The sequence below is a fragment of the Pimephales promelas genome, chromosome 17 (assembly GCF_988280905.1).
Source record: "Pimephales promelas chromosome 17, fPimPro1.hap1.1, whole genome shotgun sequence".
NCBI classification, from domain to species: Eukaryota; Metazoa; Chordata; class Actinopteri; order Cypriniformes; family Leuciscidae; genus Pimephales; species Pimephales promelas.
Window position 1 is genome coordinate 5,062,721 of NC_142785.1, and position 19,620 is coordinate 5,082,340.

Sequence of the window (19,620 nt, forward strand, 5' to 3'; positions counted from 1 at the left end):
TGATACATCTTATTATTCAGACATATAGTGATGGTTACTTAATGTGTTAATAAATGCTTTATTAACATGTATTAATGCTGTAATTAAGGATTAATTTGGGTAGTTATAAAGCATTTAGTAGTGGTCAGTTAACTATGTTCGTGAGCTCATCTAAAGTGAGGACTAGTCATGCCTTGTAAAGCATTTTTAAAGGCTGTTAAATATTTCTATGTTCTGCATCACTGCGTTGTGTTTGTTACATTTTACTGTTTAGAAGATTGACGAGTCTTTAAATCACCTTTATAAATGCTTTACAAAGCATGAATAGTCCTCACTTTAGATTAGCTCACAAAAATAGTTAACTGACCACTAATAAATGCTTTATAACTACCTGTATTTACTACATTTACTTACACTTTCTAAGTGGTCTTATGAATGAATGACAACTCTTAAACAACTGGTTTGCAAATAATATTGTACTTCATTTAGAAATTATTAATTTATCATTAACAAAGTATGAAAATACAATCATTAAACGCATTATAGATATGCTTATAAATCAAGAAAAAAGCATGTATAGCTATATTTATAAACTGCATATTAATGTCTATTAATGTTTTATAAATGATGTATTAACTGTTTACTCATGCTTAACTAATGATTAATAGCGTGCAGTTATTATAAAGTGTTACCAATTATAGATATGCTTTTAAATCAAGAAGAAAGCATTTATAGCTGTATTTATGAACTGCTTATTAATGTCTATTAATGCTTTATGAATGATGAATTAATGGTTTACTCATGCTTAACTAATGATTATTAGCGTGTAGTTATTATAAAGTGTAACCCATAATTTTTGAACTAAATTATTAACAATTAATGAGTAATTAGTATTAAATCGTAATTTTATTAAATTATAGAATTGGTCAAATAATTAGTAGGCTATCAATTGACATCGAAAGGAGGATCTTAACTATAGACCGATGATTGAAAGTGTTTGAACTTATAATATTGTTTCATGGTATGGTAATCTAACAGTGATACAGAAGAATAAATTAACACAAGGAATTAATGAGACAAATAAGATCATCGGCCAAAAACAGAGTACAATGCAGGAGCTATTCTCACATTTTCTGGAGAATAGGGTGTTATCAGTATATTCAGATCAGACTCATCCCCTCCACTTCTGCTTTGAGGTCCTTCCATCGGGGCGAAGGCTACATACAGTATACCGTATGCCAAGAGGAATATTTATAAAATATCATTTGTTCCAAAATATAATTTTCTACTGTTTTAAATTCACTTCTCAATTGAGATTGCTTTTACAGGTGTGTGAAAATGCACATATTGTATTAATTTAACTTATCATGTATGTATCATCAACTATGTATGTCTTATGTGTCAAAGTGTCAAAGATGAATTTCTGTCCAGTTAGTCTGAACAGACAATAAAGTTCAAATCAAATTCCAATTTTTATTATGGTTTTTCCATTTTTAAGATTGAAAAGTCTTAACAAGAGTAAAACTACCAAATCTACACAAAAAACACATTTGACAAGTAGAAAAAAATGAAAGTTTTATTCTGACCTTCATGTGTCAAAAAGTAGTAAAATCAACATAAAAATGGAATTAATATTAAAGTGCCTGAAGTTGATCATTAGTGAGTGTGAGTGTATCATTAGTGTTTATGTTAACAGAATAAGGAATCATTCGAGATACAGTGATAACAGTAGAAAATAGCTAATTGTGGAAGTTTTCAACAGGCTGACAATATGACACTCTGATGATGGGCATACAGTATACAGTACAGTAACAAGTTTGTAAAAAACGAATTTTTCAGGTGTTTTTACTGTATCTCTCTCTCTCTCGCTCTCTCTCTCTCTCTCTCTCTAGGCCTTTGTAAAGTGTCACTTTGACTATGACCCCAGTCATGACAACCTGATCCCCTGTAAAGAAGCTGGACTCAAATTCAGCAGTGGAGACATCCTTCAGATCTTCAACCAGGAGGACCCTAACTGGTGGCAGGTGTGTGTGTGTGTGTGTGCGCGCGTGTATTTGACCCTGGTTCAGGATTTTGGACATTGGCTCATTTCCAAGTTAGTGTGGGTGTTATTTATCAGTGGAGACATTTTTCAAAAATTTTCATCCAGTCCTTCTAGTTGCATTCGCCGGTGCTAGGCTAGCGCGAGTCAGAGGTAACTGCTAGCCTGCCATTAAAAACAGTTTTACCCACTCCACAGTACACCAAATGCAAATAAATTATAACGCCAGACTATCAATGTAAATGTCTGTTGAGAGAATAATGTTAGAAACCAAACTACACCGAAAATTAAACACAGAACCAAAGTGCACTACTATCGGCTACCTGTACTAACTCTCTCTCTCTCTCTCTCCCACTACCTCTCTCGGTTGCCTAGGTAACTTATATCACTCCGCCGCTGCTGTAGACCGTGCTAATAAATACAGGGAACCAAGTATAACTTTTGCAATGCGATGAAATTTCAAACATTATTCTGTCAACAGACATTTACATTGATAGTCTGGCGTTATAATAGATTTGCTTTTGGTGTACTGTAGACTAGAGTGGGTAAAACTGTTACCGTTACCGTTGACTCGCGCTAGCCTAGCACTGGCGAACTATGCAACTGGAACGACTGGATGAGATTTTTTGAAAACTGTCTCCACTGATAAATAACACCCAGGCTAACTTGGAAATGAGGTCTGATGTCCAAAATCCTGACCCACCCGTTTATGCTCTGTATGTTGGTCTTACCTTGAGTCTGGTCTCACCTGTAGGCGTGTCATCTGGAAGGAGGCAGTGCTGGCCTGATCCCCAGTCAGCTGCTTGAGGAGAAGAGAAAAGCTTTTGTCAAGAGAGACCTGGAGCTCACTAGCACAGGTAGGACACAGGCCACTACAGAGTAGGGATATGTAGTGGAGTATTTCTTGTGTGCAAGTTTGATGATTTCTGAAGGATCATGTGACACAGAAGACTAGTAATGATGACAAGACTAGTAAAGAGTAATGATGCTGAAAATTCAGCTTTGCCATCACATAAACAAATCAATTACATTTTAAAATATATGCAAATAGAATACAGTTCTTTTCTTTCGTAATTATATTTCACAATGTTACTCTTTTTATAATATACAGTGCTGGTCAGAATTATTAGCCTCCTTAGTAAATATGATCAAAAATGGCAACAAAAATAAATCTGCATTGTTAATCCTTTTGATATTTTATTTAAAAGATGAGCAAAAATCTAACTTTTCAATAAAGTAAAATATTTAAAAGTGTGTGTGTGTGTGTGTGTGGGGGGGGGGAATAAATGTTTTTCTCCAAAACACGTTGGGAACAATTATTTGCACCCTTGTATTAAAGACGTTGTGCAACCTCTTTTTTCCACGATAACGACTCTGAGATTCCCAGACCCGTGCTGGCGCTTCTTCTCTTCAGTTCAGACACTCATCTTCTATAGGGTTCAGGTCAGAGACTGGGATGGCCATTGCAGATTCTTGGTTAGAAGATCCAAACGACCCCGTTATAAGTTTTCTAGCTGTCAGGTTTTGATTTTTTGTCTGTTGGTATCTTGATTGAATCCATGATGCCATGTATCTGAACAAGATAAAACAGGGCTAAAGCGATAAAAAATTTCCTCATGTGTAAAATGAAATCCTCTGCTTTATCTTCAATGCTGTGGGCCTAATTTTCTGCCAGAAGTCCTGGTCCTGGATATCTTATTCAGATACATGGCATCATGGATTCGATCAAATACCAACAGATGAAAAATCAAAACCTGACAACCTCTGTCACTGAGCACAAAACCAAGCATCTGCAATGGCCATCCCAGTCCCAGACCTGAACCTTATAGAAAGTGAGTGGTCTGAATTGAAGAGAAGAAGCGCCAACACGGATTTGGGAATCTGCAGGATCTGGAGAGATTCTATATGATCTCCTGTCTGGTGTTCTCCAAACTCATCCGACATTATAGGAGAAAACTCAGAGCTGGGCTTTTTTTTTGTTTGTTTGTTTTTTAAGAAAAACGTTTATTTCATAATGATTTTTCCCACTTTCAATTATTTTACTTCAATAAAAGTTTAGTTTTTTGCTTTTTTATATATATATCAAAAGGATATACAATACAGATTTATTTTTTACAGCCATCTTTGATCACATTTCCCACGAGGGCAAATAATTCTGACCAGCACTGTATATTATCACATTCAGCTTATGACTTATGATTGTTTTACGTGTATGTTTACATAAAGGTAGCTGCCAAAAAATGTCCAATGACTCAATCATGGTTTGTTACCCCTATAAAGCCTACTGTATCATATTTCATACATGAATTTCTAAAACTGGTTTTACACAATCTTCTCCATGCCTTCTGTCATCTGACTGATATAGTTTTTTGGGTTTTTTTTTTAGGAAGTAATAGACCTTTTATTGTAATTTTAAAAATCACCTTAGGTTTTGCCTATGTCTTTTTGCTGTGAAACCTTGGTAACATTTTATAATAACTGCACGCTTTAGTTAAGCATGAGTAAACAGTAATCATCTTTTATAAAACATTAATAGACATTAATAAGCAGTTTATAAATACAGCTATAAATGCTTTTTTCTTGATTTATAAGCATATCTATAATGGGTTTAATTGTATTTTCATACTTTGTTAATGATCAATTCATAATTTTTTTAATGAAGTATAGCTTTATTAACAAACCAGTTATTTAAGAGTTGTCAGTCATTCATAAGATCACTTAGAAAGTGTAAGTAAATGTAGTCAATACAGGTAGTTATAAAGCATTTAGTAGTGGTCAGTTAACTATGTTTGTGACCTCATCTAAAGTAAGGATGCCTTGTAAAGCATTTATAAAGGAGATTTAAAGGCGCACCAATCTTCTAAACAGTAAAATGTAACAAACACAACACAGTGATACAGAACATAGAAATATTTAACAGCCTTTAAATCTCCGTTATAAATGCTTTACAAGGCATCAATAGTCCTCACTTTAGATGAGCTCACAAACATAGTTAACTGACCACTACTAAATGCTTTATAATATAACTACCCGAATTAACCCTGAATTGCAGCATAAATACATGTTAATAAAGCATTTATTAACACATTAAGTAACCATCACTATATGTCTGAATAATAAGATGTATGAATGTACATTTAAATAGTTTATTAATCATTTACTTACACGCAATCTTATAAGTAATCTAAGTAATCTTATGAACCACTGAAAACTTTTAAATAACTGGTTCATAAAAAAATGCAATTCTTCATTTAGAAATGATAAATTGATCATTAATAAAGAATGAAAATGCAATTATTAAACAAATTATAGATATGCTTTTAAAACGAGAAGAAAGCATTTACAGCTGTATTTATAAACTGCTTATATTTGTTTACTAATACTTAACTAATGATTATTAGGGTGTAGTTATTATAAATGTTATGTTAATGATTTTTAGTAAATGCAAGATTAACTTTTATATTGTTATTATATTCTTCAGGATGAACACCAAAGCAACTTAAGTTCACTTGATTATCCATGCATCATTTTTAGAAAAATAGTGTTAAAATGGAATCATCACTGTCTTGCATTGCATTGTTTTACAGAGCTTACATTACATTACATTATATCTCCATATAAATAACATCTGCAAGGTGTTTTTTTCCCTCATAGGTCATGAGCTACATATTCTCATGATATCATAAACTATGAAAAGTAGGACAATAGTATCTTTCCATAGACTGCCCCTAACATGGCTTCAAAAGTAAAGACCTTAACGACACTAAACTGAGAGCAGCGCCCCCTGGGGGAAGATCAACAGCAGAGTGCTCTGGTGGTGATGATATTAATAGGCCATTATTTATTCATCCAAAAGTCATTCCAAAACTGTATCCTGTTATTTTTCTGTGCGCACTTGGTTATTACGTTAGAACGAACTGAAAGGTTTGATAAGTGTGGCCTGAGGTTAAATGTGTTGGACTCCTGCAGTAGACAGGAGTCATGCTGTGTGTGTCTATACTACCAGGATGTGTGCTGATGTCCGCAGGGGCTCTGTGTGCAGGGATGGGGGGTAAGAAGAAGAAGAAGATGATGTACTTGACCACCAAGAACGCTGGTAAAGACGACCGCTCCATCTGTCCAGTGCAACGGATGCGCATGTGTCATACTCTTGATCTCGGTTGTGCTCGTTGTTGTTGAAGTCTGTTTTATGCTAAAATCATGCCATGACGAGTTTGCAGTCAGGAACTGAATTAAATGGAAATGCATTTGTTTACTGAAAGAAAATGAGAAAGCTGAACTGGAACTGACAAGTAATAAATATGGATATAGCGACTAAATCAGACTAACAAACGATGAGATGTTTTCACTTTTCCAGAGTTCGACCGACACGAGTTGAGGATTTACGAGGAAGTGGCCAAGGTGCCTCCATTCCGCAGGAAGACGCTGGTTCTGATTGGAGCTCAGGGAGTGGGACGCCGTAGCTTGAAAAATAAGATTTTGGTGTCGGACCCGCATCGTTATGGAACCACAACACCATGTCAGTGCATATTTATCATTTTGATTCAATATGTATCTATTAAATAAATCATAAATACATTTTAAATGTAATTAAAAGCCTCATGTCGTTCTAAACCCAGAAGACTTTCGTTCATCTTCTGAACTGACACTTTGTGGGTTTTTGTGTCTTGTTCTTGTCTGTCATGTGATCCCCCTGATTGACATGTGATCCTGCCATGGTTCTTCTAATCATTGTTCATAAGTGTTTCTTGTCTTGTAGTTCACTTTAAAAAAAAAAACAACAACCAAGATGTCCATGTCTTTCTTTCTTCAGTCGAAAAGAAATTAAGGTTTTTAATGAAAACATTCAAGGATTTTCTCCATATAATGGACTTCACTGGTAACCAAACGGTTCAAGGTCCAAAAGAGAGTTTCATTGCAGCTTCAAAGGGCTTTAAACGACACCAGACGATGAATAAGTGTCTTAATTCAGATGATTTGCACTGCTAATGTTAACCTGACCCTTTTTGTACCTGTGGACAGACACATCTCGTAAACCCAAGGTGGATGAGAAGGAGGGGCAGATGTACCTGTTCATGTCTCGCAGCGAGATGGAAGCTGACATTAAATGTGGCCGGTTTCTGGAGCACGGGGAATACGATGCAAACCTGTACGGCACCAAGATCGACTCCATCCATGAGGTCGTGGACTCCGGCAAGATTTGCATTTTGGATGTCAATCCGCAGGTTCCCTTTCTATATCCTATTTACAATGACTGCTCACAGAAGCTAAACACAACTAATGCATGATGCTGATTGTATAAAGCACTTCCAAGCTTTCCAACAATGCAAATAAATATTACAATTATAAAGTTATCACCCCATTTAATATACTTTTCATCTTCTCCTACAGGCACTCAAAGTTCTGCGAACAGCCGAGTTTCTTCCATATGTGGTGTTCATTGAAGCCCCAAACTTCCAGGTTCTGAAAGACATGAACAGATCTGCCATCGAGGCTGGTGTTGTGACTAAACAGATGACGGTAAATCCTTTCTTTACAGTTTTTTGCATTACGGCTGTCTATGTGGGCTAAACTGTGGATTATTTATCATTGCTTTGGCACAAAATGCATGCAATGACTAGTTTTTCTTTTTTAAATTACAATTCTCTTCTCACTTAAACACAACCACCGCCCAAACTCTATGTACCTACTGGCCAATTTGCACGTTTACACACTCTTTTCAAAATGGCTAAACTTAAGTCAAACAACTGAACTGAAGTTTTTGGGTTTTTTTTGACTGAACAAGACAGTCATTTGCTACATTTCTGCAATAATAGCATATTCCAAATCTAAAAAAATCAAATGCTTTCAAAACAATTAGATGTAGAGTACATACACAGGTAAGTCTGTAAAGGTAAGTCTGGCAAAGTGATTTTTAATTAAATGCATAACCTTTAATCTTATGTATTAACTCGTTTCATCTGACTCCATAAAATTAAAAAGGTATAACAATGATATCTGTGTGTGCATCATTAAATATATGTTAATGTTTGACTATTCCTTTTAACTCTAATGAAAATAAAGTCAAAGTCTGTTAGAATAATCAAATAGAACAATTTATTAGGTCAGTTAAATGGATTATTACAATTCCACAATCAATTGAAAGAGAATCAATGCAAACAATCAAGTGTTCTAAAAGATAGAGGAATCTTTTACCCGACATTAAGATGCATGAATGCTGAATCTCAACGACACAGCATCATGGGCTGATCTGATACAGAAAAAGCAGCCCTGAACTCTCCGTTGCATTTCCTTATATAGCCAGACCTTACTTGATATGTAAATCATCAAGTTTACCTCCCTGGTTTTATGATTGCAAACCATTGTGCAAACTGTTGTTAGCGTTTTTTTTTTAGGTTTTACGAGTGACAAAGTGTGTTTGTTGGATGAAAGTCTTTGCTAGTGTTATGAGTTAATTTGAGACATGTATGAAGTGTTTTGGTAGTTTTAGTGCATTTTGAATGTGAAATTAACTGTTATGCCAAGACGTAGTTTTGAAAAGTTTACTCAAGTATGTGTCCTATAGATTTAAAAAAAAAAAAAAAAACCCTGCAATTATCAGCTCCCTCAATGTTGACTATATTAGTGTCTCTCTAGGACTCAGAACTCAAACGGACGGTGGACGAGAGCGAAAGGATCCAGAGGGCGTACAGTCACTATTTTGACCTGAGCATTGTGAACGACAACCTTGACGGAGCGTACCGCAGCCTCAAGAGGGCGCTGGACAGACTCAATACAGACCACCAGTGGGTTCCTGTCAGCTGGGTCTTCTGAGAGTAATTCACCAGTTGGGTTCTTCTCACAGTGGCTAGAGTCTAGTTACATGCTGTAATCTACGTGAACTTGCCTGTTCTTTAGATTTTTTGCACAGAAAATCATGACAATACAAAGCTAGTTTATTATTTTGTAAAAAAAAAAAAAAAAAAAAAACCTGACCTGATCTGTATATCCGTATTGGTTTTAAAGGAGTTCTGTACAGTGCTGTATGTTTGTTATTCCTGTTAGAGTAGGGCTGTATATTTGTATAGAAACTGTAGAATATGTTTTAGCATCCCACGTTACACTGAAGATATTCAGAATCATGTTGGATGTATCAATGCTATATGATTACGTAGTGTTTTGGAGGGATTGTTTAGTTTTGATGTATTATTAGCAGAATTGAAGAGTGTTTTGGCGTGTTTACGGTTGTTTCATATTCTCCTGCATGTTCTGATTTGTGTCTTTTCTTGTAACATTTGTTAGTATAAAATCGATTTCAGTTCAAAAAAACAACATATCTCACAAAATATGTCAGTTGAAATGGATTAGACTGTGTGCATTATAAAAAGTTAAAACTGTATTATTTCATTCCAAGACTTCTAGAATACTTCACTGTGACTAATCCATCGCAGCGTTCTGCAGTCATATATTTTTCTATAATGACTTAAAACTATATAATTGACAGTTGCCCCAGGAAAGTGATTTCCTACAGATGTACTAGATTCACTGTGTCTCCTGTATCACTCCAAACACTCATAATAAAAGAATATCAACTCAAATCAATAGTTCATGACCATTTATTTATTTGGCGAGTTGTAATGTATAAGCAATTACAATTACGAGATAATTTTTCTTTGTTTTCGTGAATTAATGATTCGAAGTAACTAAATTTATAAAAACAGTGAAAAATGTTTTATTTTTTCAAGATAAATATATATCATAATTCTGAGATAATTAACTCGTTAATTCAGACAAAACAGAGCAAAAACTTTTTTTCCATGAAAAATTATCTTGTAATTCTGAGATAATTAACTTGTTAATTCAGAAAAACAGAGCTCGGTTACTATCGTAACCTCAGTTCCCTAAGAGAGGGAATGAGTATTGCGTAGCTATAGGCAGTGGGAAAACTCCTTTTCCCCGATTTGCCTTTTGTAAAACGCATTTTCAGCCAGCACATTGAGCGTCATACGCGCTCATAGGCTGTGCTGCAGCAACTGCACATCCAATGGCACAAGGCGACTCTGACGTGCAACCAGTGAGCTAGCCCTTACGTCAGAGCCCGCCAAGGGGGCGTGGCACAGCCTATATAGACCCCCGAATTCGCCATTATAGCAGGTTTATACTACTGAAGCGACAACTTCACCGTTTTTCATACGCTATCTCACGACCAATTCGTACGAATTCGTACGAGTTGTTCAAAAGTGGCTAATTTGTACTAATTCATACGACCTCACTCGTACGAATTCGTATGATTTGTCTAAACCCACGTGACGGTTATGTTTAGGGGCGGGGTCATTCGTACGAATTCATACGAATTGGCTAATTCGTAAAATATGTATGATTTAGCAAAATCGTACTAATTCGTATGAGTGAGGTCGTACGAATTGTTACGAATTAGCCACCTCGTAAAATTCGTACAAATTCCTGTGAGATCGGGTTGGTTTTTCTTGTGTTACGCAATACTTGTTCCCTCTCTCAGGGAACTGAGGTTATGATAGTAACCAAGTAGTTCCCTTTCGAATGGTCACTTCGTATTGTGTAGCTATACGCAGTGGGAACCCCATGCAAAATGCCACACCCTGAGTAACTTGCTCCCCCGCAACTCAGAGCCTGAGTTGACAGAACAAGCCATAACCCAGTAATATATATGTATACATATATAACCATCGGGCAAAGATGACTGGCCTCTTTGAGGGGCGGCAACGACTTGTAACCTTATTCCGCTGCGTCATCCACAGAGGAGAGCGTCGCGGAAATACTGTAGAAGATCCCACGCATGCTGTGTGAGGCACACGCCAGGCCTTGGTCAGGTCCTTGTGGATCTCGGGAAAAAGGTCCACGAAGAGCCAGTTAGTGACGGGGAGGCCTGTTGGCGCCCCGACAAGAACCATCTGTCCAATCGACTAAAAGGAGGCTTCTCAGGCGTGGTCCACTCCAGCTCGAGGTCCGTGACGGCCCTGGGTAGAGTTCGTTCTATTAACCGAAACAGACTGCGAGGCGGTGACGGGGTCGTGAGAGCCCGGCCACTCGTCCACAGAGGCAGCGATGGACAGGCGGGCGTCATGTTCGAGCGATCCGCCAAAGGAGAGGAGGCCCGCCACGTGGGGGGGGGGGCGCTGGTCTCCAGCGAACAAGACTGGTGATGGCGATTGGACCGGAGAAAATGAAGCACGCGGGGACGCGGCCGGCGTGCATTCACTAGTATCCAAGTCGTCAGGTTGCCGTTGGCTGGGACGCTGCTTCTTCCTGAGAGCGGAGAGCGTCGTTGAAGCGGCATCGCCGTCTCAAGAGAGAGTTTGCCGATTGCACAGCACGAAAGCCGCACATCCCCCGGCAATGAGAACGTTCTCCACTTGGTTGATTCCCAGGCAGACAATGCGGCTCGCTATAATGGCGAATTCAGGGGTCTATATAGGCGTCATGCCCCCTTGGCGGGCTCTGATGTAAGGCTAGCACACTGGTTGCACGTCAGAGTCGCCCGCTCCATTGGATGTGCAAAAAATGATGTTTTATCAAAGTTTGGAAGGAGAACGTTCAGATAATTAACACAGGTGGAGAGCACTCAACAATCAATAATAAGAGCTGTATATATAAACTCTCACCTCATGCCATTGACAGTTCAGCAGCACCCCTCCACCCTTCTCCACACTTCTAGCCCTAAATACTTGCATGGGGGGAGTAATCTGGGTTCAGGCCGAACTCCGAGCTCAGAGCCCCCCCGGACAGCATGGCAAATACGCATTAAACTTTACCCCCTCTAATTGATGTCTAGTAAAGCCGCGTTTCCACCGCAATTACCAGGAACTATTTGTGACAGGAACTTTTTCCCCCCAGACCACTTGCTTACTGTTTTTACACCGCGTACTAAAGTACCGGTCCGAGGCGGGAAGATGTAGTGTAGTGACGTTGAACTGCGTGCGACTGCTCTTCCTAGCCTGCGCGTTTGTTTTGAGTTTTGTATGGAGGAAATTCAATCTTTGCTGCTTTTGTGTGCGATTGGTTTACTAACGAGGCAATTAACAAAACGGCAGAAAAGAGACGAGCACCCAAAGCATATTCAGAAAGCTTGTAATGCTAGATGTAAAAGTAGACGTTTGTTATCAGCGGACATTGACCTTGAGATGGATGGGACGAACGCGCGCTATCGGGCAGAAAGAATAGCGTGGTAAGAACCAATCAGCATGTTCAGCGCAGCAAGTCCCACCCCGAAAGTTCCTGAACTCTGAAAAAGTACTACCTCACCAGCAGGGACTTTCTGGGGGGGAAATTTTTACCCTGAACTTCATTTAGACCCTGGTTCCTGCGGTGTAAACACACTGAGTACCACCCCAAAGTTCCTAGTTCCTGGGGAAAGTTCCTGCGGTGGAAACGCGTCTTATGTGTGAACTTGTGAAATTGTGAACTTGCCGACCAATCATGTTGTGAACACATCCTTTTGCCTTTAGGTTTGCCGGAAAAAATGCCAATCTGAACACTAAGCGGACCGGGATAATTTTTTTTTTTTTTTGTACAGACCAAACAAACCAAGCGAACTGAACATGTCCCCTCCCGATCACCATACTTTGCAGACTCTACTGTGCCCGTTCATGTGTTTTGGAGGAGGCATGCCCAAGGGTGTAATCCATTCATGCTACCATCTTGTAGCAGAACTTCACTTGAGTTAGCATTTCCAGTGACTCCCAATCATTTTGGCGTCACTTTGACAGCAAATAACTTTACATCTGAGGCGTTTGAAGACTCCATTTGTCCATTATTTATTTTTTAAAGAAACATGACAATGTATAAAATGCTCCATTACCTTGTAGCTTATGTTATGGCCCCGTAGAAGCAGTCTTTTTGTAAAGTAGGCTAATGATTGCGTCATACCCACGCGACCTCTCTGTCGCACAGTAGAGAGATTACCGTATGGACAGGAGAAGAAGCTTGCGCGCAATCAAGGAAACGTGGAGGCAAAATGACAAAATAATTAATCAGAATACCTAGCAAAAGTGTCTCCTTCTCCTCGCTCATGGACAGCTCCTACACACACTCTCCGCCTCTGCAAGTTTCGGAAGGGAATGATTCAGATTTCACATGCCACAGCCACTAGAAGACAGACGGGTTGCTCACGTCACATCTACGTTGTCAAGCTCTGCTTTTGAGTCTGCGCGTCAGGAACGGAAGTCCTAAAAAATTGCTAAAAATGGGCTTCGCTTGTCTCAGTGGAGTTCCAGTGAGATGGCTCTGTCCACTTCTTATACTGTCTATGGGCATGCCTTTGGAGACTTTGTCCCAAATGGCACCCTAAACACTCACAGTCTTCCTGCGAGTCTGCTGCACATTCTTGATGTAACGCCGCTTTGACTGTTGGGGAGAAGTCTGCTGCAAGCTCGCTTCAGTGTCGGCTCGGCAAAAGTGCGCACCGAGGGCACAAATCGACCGCAAAGCGTTAACGAGCCCCCTTCTGAAACCTAAAATGACAAATGGTACACCCTACTACTGTCTTATGGACTTAACGGACACGCGAACAAACATGGCAGCCATTGTAAGTCCACAAGGCTGCAAACGCATGTGAAGTGTGCCATTTGGGACAGGGCCAACGTGATTTTGTAGTTAGAAACGCAAGACGCAGGTCGGTGGAACGAAAAAAGCGCAAGGTCTGTCTAGAGCCGCGCATGTGCGAGACTGCGAAAGGCGTGAGTGCAATGGTTAAAGACATTTAGTTTGGCCTACATTGAAAAACTAAAGAAAGCTATCCTCTCTGAAATTACCTATTGCTGTATATAAAAACCACAGAAGTCTATGCAATGTATTTAGAAAGGCTCAAGCTAAGCAGGCGTGTGTGTTTGTGGTTTACTTTTTCAAAATAACGTTTATTTAAAACGGCAGTTAAAAATGTGTTACAACCATATTTAAGCTTTTTACAACAGACAACAATTTTCATGTACTTGTGTGCAAAGTCATACACAATCTCCACAGAAACTTCAATGTTTTACTGAAAAGCAGCTGTACATTCACATGGGGAAGCAGGATGCATTGAGCTGACCCTGTCTTACCGATGATACTTCAAAACACATCTCAAAGTATTGAGTGGAGATAATATGCAGCATCCTTACCCACAACACATCTCTTCTCATCTCACTTCATGAGGTAGTATTTATTTTATATATAGCATATTAACACTTCAAGTTGAACAGTATGGGTATTTTATGCAGTAAGACATTCAAGGTAATGATTAAAACAACATTTAAACAGAACAATAATTTGTTAGGAGAAAGCACAGCATGTTTAGTCCTGGACTAAATAATCTATAAGGATGTAATGAAGCTGAATACCTGCTTTTGTTTTTATTGAAATCTCTCAATAATATGTATAAAATATAATTAATATAAATCTCACTAACACCAATTTCTTAAGTCACATCTTCAAAACTCTTTACACAAACTATCAAAACAGTTAGATGTTAGGAATAATTTTGTACTGTAATGTAAATATGGACAATTATAAACATTCTTAAATATCATTCTTTTTTTCCAAAAGAATTGCATGATCCTGCCTGTTGTCATTGTTTTAACATCATTGTTTTATGGGTGACAAAGTGTGTTTGCTGGTTGAAAACCTATAGTCTTATGGAAGAATGTGTTGATTTGAGACACGTATGACATGTTTTGGTAGTTTTAGAGCATTTTGAATGTGAAATGAAAGTCCATTAGGAGAACTGTGTGAAGAAAAAGTGTTGAGAAATGTGTCCTAGCAATTGTAAAAGCAGTAAACGTTCTTTCTTAAGATAAGAATTATCTATGACGTATATAAAGCTCCTTCTTTGGGATTGTTAGGTAATCATATGTCAGACTTTGTCGTCTTGGTATGAACACATTTACAGATATGTAAAGATAAAATGTAATAGTTCTATTAGTTACGAAGTTATTCTACTTGTTGATGGCTGGATGACTGTGGTGGCAGAGGTGGGCTGTATGGTGGAGGAGGTACGTAGGCCGCCTCCATCTCTGAGTCTAGATCCACTTGAACATCAGAAATATTGAATTTAAAGCTGGCCTGTAAAACAAAACATGATTTTATGTTAAAAACAGCATTTCAACAAATCCAGCCAAAGCTATCCTAAGCTGCTCATTAATGGTTCAAGCTAGTGTCCATATCTAACCTGCTGAAAAGGGCTAAAAAGGTGGACAGACAGACAGACAGACAGACAGACAGACAGACAGATAGATAGATAAATAGATAGATAGATAGATAGATAGATAGATAGATAGATAGATAGATAGATAGATAGATAGATAGATAGACAATGATTGATATATACACACACACACACACACACTCACTTAAAGGATTATTACTGATTAAACACCTGTTCAATTTCTCATTAATGCAATTATCTACTCAACCAATCACATGGCAGTTGCTTCAATGCATTTAGGTGTAAAGTCTGAATTTTCCTTGTTACCACTGTGCAGGCTGGTGGTGGTGGTGTAATGGTGTGGGGGATGTTTTCTTGGCACACTTTAGGCCCCTTAGTGCCAATTGGGCATCTTTTAAATGCCACGGCCAATGAGCATTGTTTCTGACCATGTCCATCCCTTTATAGCCACCATGTCCCCATCCTCTGATGGCTACTTCCAGCAGGATAATGCACCATGTCACAAAGCTCGAATCATTTCAAATTGGTTTCTTGAACATGACAATGAGTTGACTGTACTAAAATGGCCCCCACAGTCACCAGATCTCAACCCAATAGAGCATCTTTGGGATGTGGTGGAACGGGAGCTTCGTGCCCTGGATGTGCATTCCACAAATCTCCATCAACTGCAAGATGCTGTCCTATCAATATAGGCCAACATTTAAAGATTGCTTTCAGCATCTTGTTGAATCACGCAGAATTAAAGGAGTAGTTCACTTTTGAAAAAACTTTTGCTGATAATTTACTCACATCCAAGATGTCCATGTCTTTCTTTCTTCAGTCGAAAGGAGTTAAGGTTTTTAATGAAAACATTCCAGCATTTTTCTCCATATAATGCACTTTACTGGGAACCAAACGGTTCAAGGTCCAAAAGACAGTTTCTGTGCAAACTGTTCAAAGGGCTTTAAACGATTCCAGACGATGAATAAGGGTATTATCAAGCGAAACGATCGCTCATTTAAAAAAAACAAACAAAAAAAAAACAAAGTTTAAGTTTTATAAGCTCAAATGGTCGCCTTGCTCTGATCTGTGATGCACGTTCGTGACTCTCCTGTTTGAACTCGTTTTTCAGAGTCAGTTAGTTCGTTTCGTTCATTGAATGAACCAAATGACTTGGAAAAAGATTTGTTCATTTTGATGAACGAGTTCGAACAGGAGAGTCACACACGTGCGTCACAGAAAAATCCTGGAATGTTTTCATCAAAAATCTTCATTTCTTTTCGACTGAAGAAAGGAAGACGTGGACATCTTGGACGACATGGGGGTGAGTAATTTACAGTTTTTCTCAGTCGCTTTGGTGCATTTCTCACATCACTATTTACATTTGCAGAATTAGTTCAACCTCCACAACATTTTGTCATGTGTGCACATCATAGTAGCAGTTTCTCATTCCTCCCAACAAATTGCAAATGCTTTTGGACATGCATCAGTTGCTTTCACAACTCACTGCTGTTTTATAACATTAACTTATGTCATATCAGTCCAAATTAACCATACTTGAATGCTGAATAGTCTTTCTATATAAAACTAATAGTCCCCATTTCATTGCTTGAGTCATCACATACAAAAATGTTAATCCGTCAAGCAAATTTTACATTTTTTTTATATAGTTTAAAAAAAACTTTTTTTATCCTAAATTGAACAATTTCTCGCAGGTGAACCTCAGCTTTCACTGATTTCACTGAAGAGATTTGCATGAATGATTTACAGTACCGGCATATGTATGTTGTATGTTCAGTTCCAATATGTACTGTGATATTGTTTACAGTTGTGCACCGATCTACCCAAAGTTTATGTTTGTTGTAAATAAGGGTGTATTTTTTCTTTTGCACAATGCTCTGAACAACTTAGAATTGCAAAGACCATGCAGTAAAAATGTGAACATACATATTCAGTGTCTTGTACTCTGAATATAGTACTAAATACAGTAATGTGAAACTTTACTGTAGTTTTCAAATGGCTGTGCAAATAGTTTATAGGACTGCCTTGAGCATTTTCAGGTAGTGTCACCAAGATCTGACTTTTTTTGCATTGGCAAACACTTACAGAGTAAACTGTCCTAATGAAAACATGACAAAGCCATTTGACTATCTTGTACTGGTGTTAGGACTTTTCATCTTGACGACACTGACACTTTCAATGACATGAATACTTGCTTTTGAGGAATGAGTTATCCATCTTGAGCAAGTGACACACTTTTGCAGGTTATCAACTAAGTTTTGCAGTTTGTACTAATTGTTTTGTGAATTGCATTAACTGTTGTGCAAATGTAAATAGTGATGTGAGAAATGCACCAAAGCGACTGAGAAAAACTGTATCAGCAAAAGTTTTTCCAAAAGTGAACTACTCCTTTAAGGCAGTTCTGAAGGTGAAAGAGAGTCAAACACAATATTAGTATGGTGTGATAGATAGATTGACAGAGAGATGACAGATGGATGGACAGACAGAGATGATGGACGGACAGACAGACGGGTGGATGGACAGATGTACCTCTGCATATGTTGGCGGTGGACACACTAGCTCGTATGGTGGTGGTGTGAACATGTCTTCATGAGGGTCTGTCTCGTCTCGTTCGTCTGTCTCTTCTCTCGTGTGAATGGGATTTGGAATCACATAGACATGGTCGCTGTCTGACAGGTCGAAGTCTAAGTGTGTGTCTGAGGCTTTCCTGCAGTAGTTGCAGCAGTATCTCAATATACACAGAATCACAGTCAGAGCCAGCAGCGGGGTCAGCAACGTCCTACATCACCAGACAAACAGCTTTTAGTTTGATGTATGCTTACATTTACAATGATTTCATGAAGAGTGTTGCTCTTACTTGAGATAGTAGAATATATATTCAGCCATTGAATCGGCCAGGAATATCTGCAGAGGAATTAGATATTAATTACTGTACATCTGCGATCAGAACAAGCTGTGTAAAATGCATTTGATTCAATGATGTGACGATCAGTTATTAATTTATTAAAAAAATCTGCTAATAGAGGCAGTGACTTAAATGCATGTCTTCTACAAGTTTTAATCAAATTTTTAAAAAAACTTCAAGTAAAAAATAGTAGTAGCATCATCCTGAGATTGTGATTTTATGAAGATAAAAGTCTCTGTAAAACACTGAAATGATTGGGAGATAAATAGTTTCACATAGCCTATATCTAAAAATATTCTTTGTTAAATTTGTAAAAAGAAAAAAAAACTAGAAAATAACTACTACTAATAAATAGGGATGTCAAATCGATGAATTGTGATTAACCACATCTAACAAACATTTTTAAATTATTTATATATATATATATATATATATATATATATATATATATATATATAAATATAAAATTTCAAAATCCTTTATCGGTCCAGCTCTAATATATATATATATATACGTGTGTATGTGTGTGTGTGTATATATATATATATATATATATATAGTTATGTTACAATATTATTTTCCACTCACTATGTTACTGTACTGTATTTTTTTTAGTTATTTCTTAAATCATTATTTAATTCAATATTATATACATCTTATATCTTAATACCTTCAACATTTCCTTTTAATAACTACAGGACTGAATTTATGTTTCATGATCTTAAAAACCTCTTGATCTGAAGGATTAATAATGTCTATAAAAACTGCTACACAGAATAAATTAAAATATGAAATGAGTTGGAGTAGGTAGCGAAGGAACTCCATCAATTAGTTTAAAATGCACCCAAACCATAACGACATGCTTTACATAACCTTAAAGAAGTTTCATAACCACCACTGAATTCATATTTGGTCTAAATTCACTTTCAGGTACTTCTCAATTCCTAAAAAGTGTGTTATCACATTAAAGTATTTCTTTAGAAATGTCATACTCACAATAGTTGTATGTCATCAGACCCAAACCTAAGAAAGTAGAACTGAAGTGAGTCAGGCTGTACAGTGCGTGCGCTGTGAGTGTAACCACTGAGTCTGACGTCCTGTTGAGGACTTTGAGCTGGACACACTCATTCCGGGGCTGGGATTGTAAACACCAGGATTTGCGCCACTCAGAACTGAGAATGACTTTTCATTTCCAGTTCATTTCCTCAATTTGAATTGAGACATCATAGGATTCAGGACTTTTCATTCCAATTTTAATCAACAGAACTACAATCAAAATGGAAAACTGTTGTTTAATATAATATATTTTTTTAAATTATATCAATAACCAGTGTTACAATGGACATTTGTAACTTTATATAAATCATATTTCATAACTCATTTCAGTTTATGACTCATGGTGGAAGGAGACTTCATTTCCCACAATGCTCCAGTTTACTTTACATATATTGTGTAATCAATATTTTCTAATTATTTTTATACCTGAACAAAGCAGTGGCCATTTTTGGTGCTTCGCATTAAAACTAGTCTGTTTTATTA

The 19,620-nt window shown here is 37.5% G+C and overlaps 2 protein-coding genes across 4 annotated transcripts in view; one reads left to right on the forward strand and one right to left on the reverse strand.

Moving 5' to 3' along the window:
• The window catches only part of mpp2b (MAGUK p55 scaffold protein 2b), a 48,680-nt gene extending 39,698 nt beyond the window's left edge, over window positions 1–8,982 (forward strand). For 2 of the 3 annotated variants that reach the window (XM_039659701.2, XM_039659699.2), the window contains 7 exons: window positions 1,872–2,003; window positions 2,775–2,877; window positions 6,048–6,116; window positions 6,378–6,539; window positions 7,043–7,245; window positions 7,412–7,540; window positions 8,657–8,982. In XM_039659701.2, the coding sequence (XP_039515635.2) occupies window positions 1,872–2,003; window positions 2,775–2,877; window positions 6,048–6,116; window positions 6,378–6,539; window positions 7,043–7,245; window positions 7,412–7,540; window positions 8,657–8,833 (975 nt within the window). In that variant the 3' untranslated portion in view covers window positions 8,834–8,982. The remainder of the gene's footprint in view (window positions 1–1,871; window positions 2,004–2,774; window positions 2,878–6,047; window positions 6,117–6,377; window positions 6,540–7,042; window positions 7,246–7,411; window positions 7,541–8,656) is intronic. The other variant, XM_039659700.2, reaches the window with a different exon arrangement.
• A 4,860-nt stretch (window positions 8,983–13,842) lies between these two features.
• On the reverse strand, window positions 13,843–19,175 carry LOC120469417 (uncharacterized). Its single transcript, XM_089121810.1, has 4 exons — window positions 19,078–19,175; window positions 18,034–18,080; window positions 17,706–17,955; window positions 13,843–15,073 (listed from the first exon to the last, which is right to left on the reverse strand). Exons 2-4 carry the CDS (start codon window positions 18,060–18,062, stop codon window positions 14,942–14,944), a joined length of 411 nt encoding a protein of 136 aa, XP_088977936.1. The 5' UTR covers window positions 18,063–18,080; window positions 19,078–19,175; the 3' UTR covers window positions 13,843–14,941.
• Between the last annotated feature and the right edge of the window lie 445 nt (window positions 19,176–19,620).

Bases quoted from the DNA above. Each gene is read 5' to 3' on its own strand.
- LOC120469417 (XM_089121810.1), bottom strand. From the start codon at position 18,062: ATGGCTGAATATATATTCTACTATCTCAA. The intron at 17,956-18,033 runs GTAAGAGCAACA...CTGGTGATGTAG, and splicing joins TATATATTCTACTATCTCAA to GACGTTGCTGACCCCGCTGC. The intron at 15,074-17,705 runs GTACATCTGTCC...TTTGTTTTACAG, and splicing joins CACCGCCAACATATGCAGAG to GCCAGCTTTAAATTCAATAT.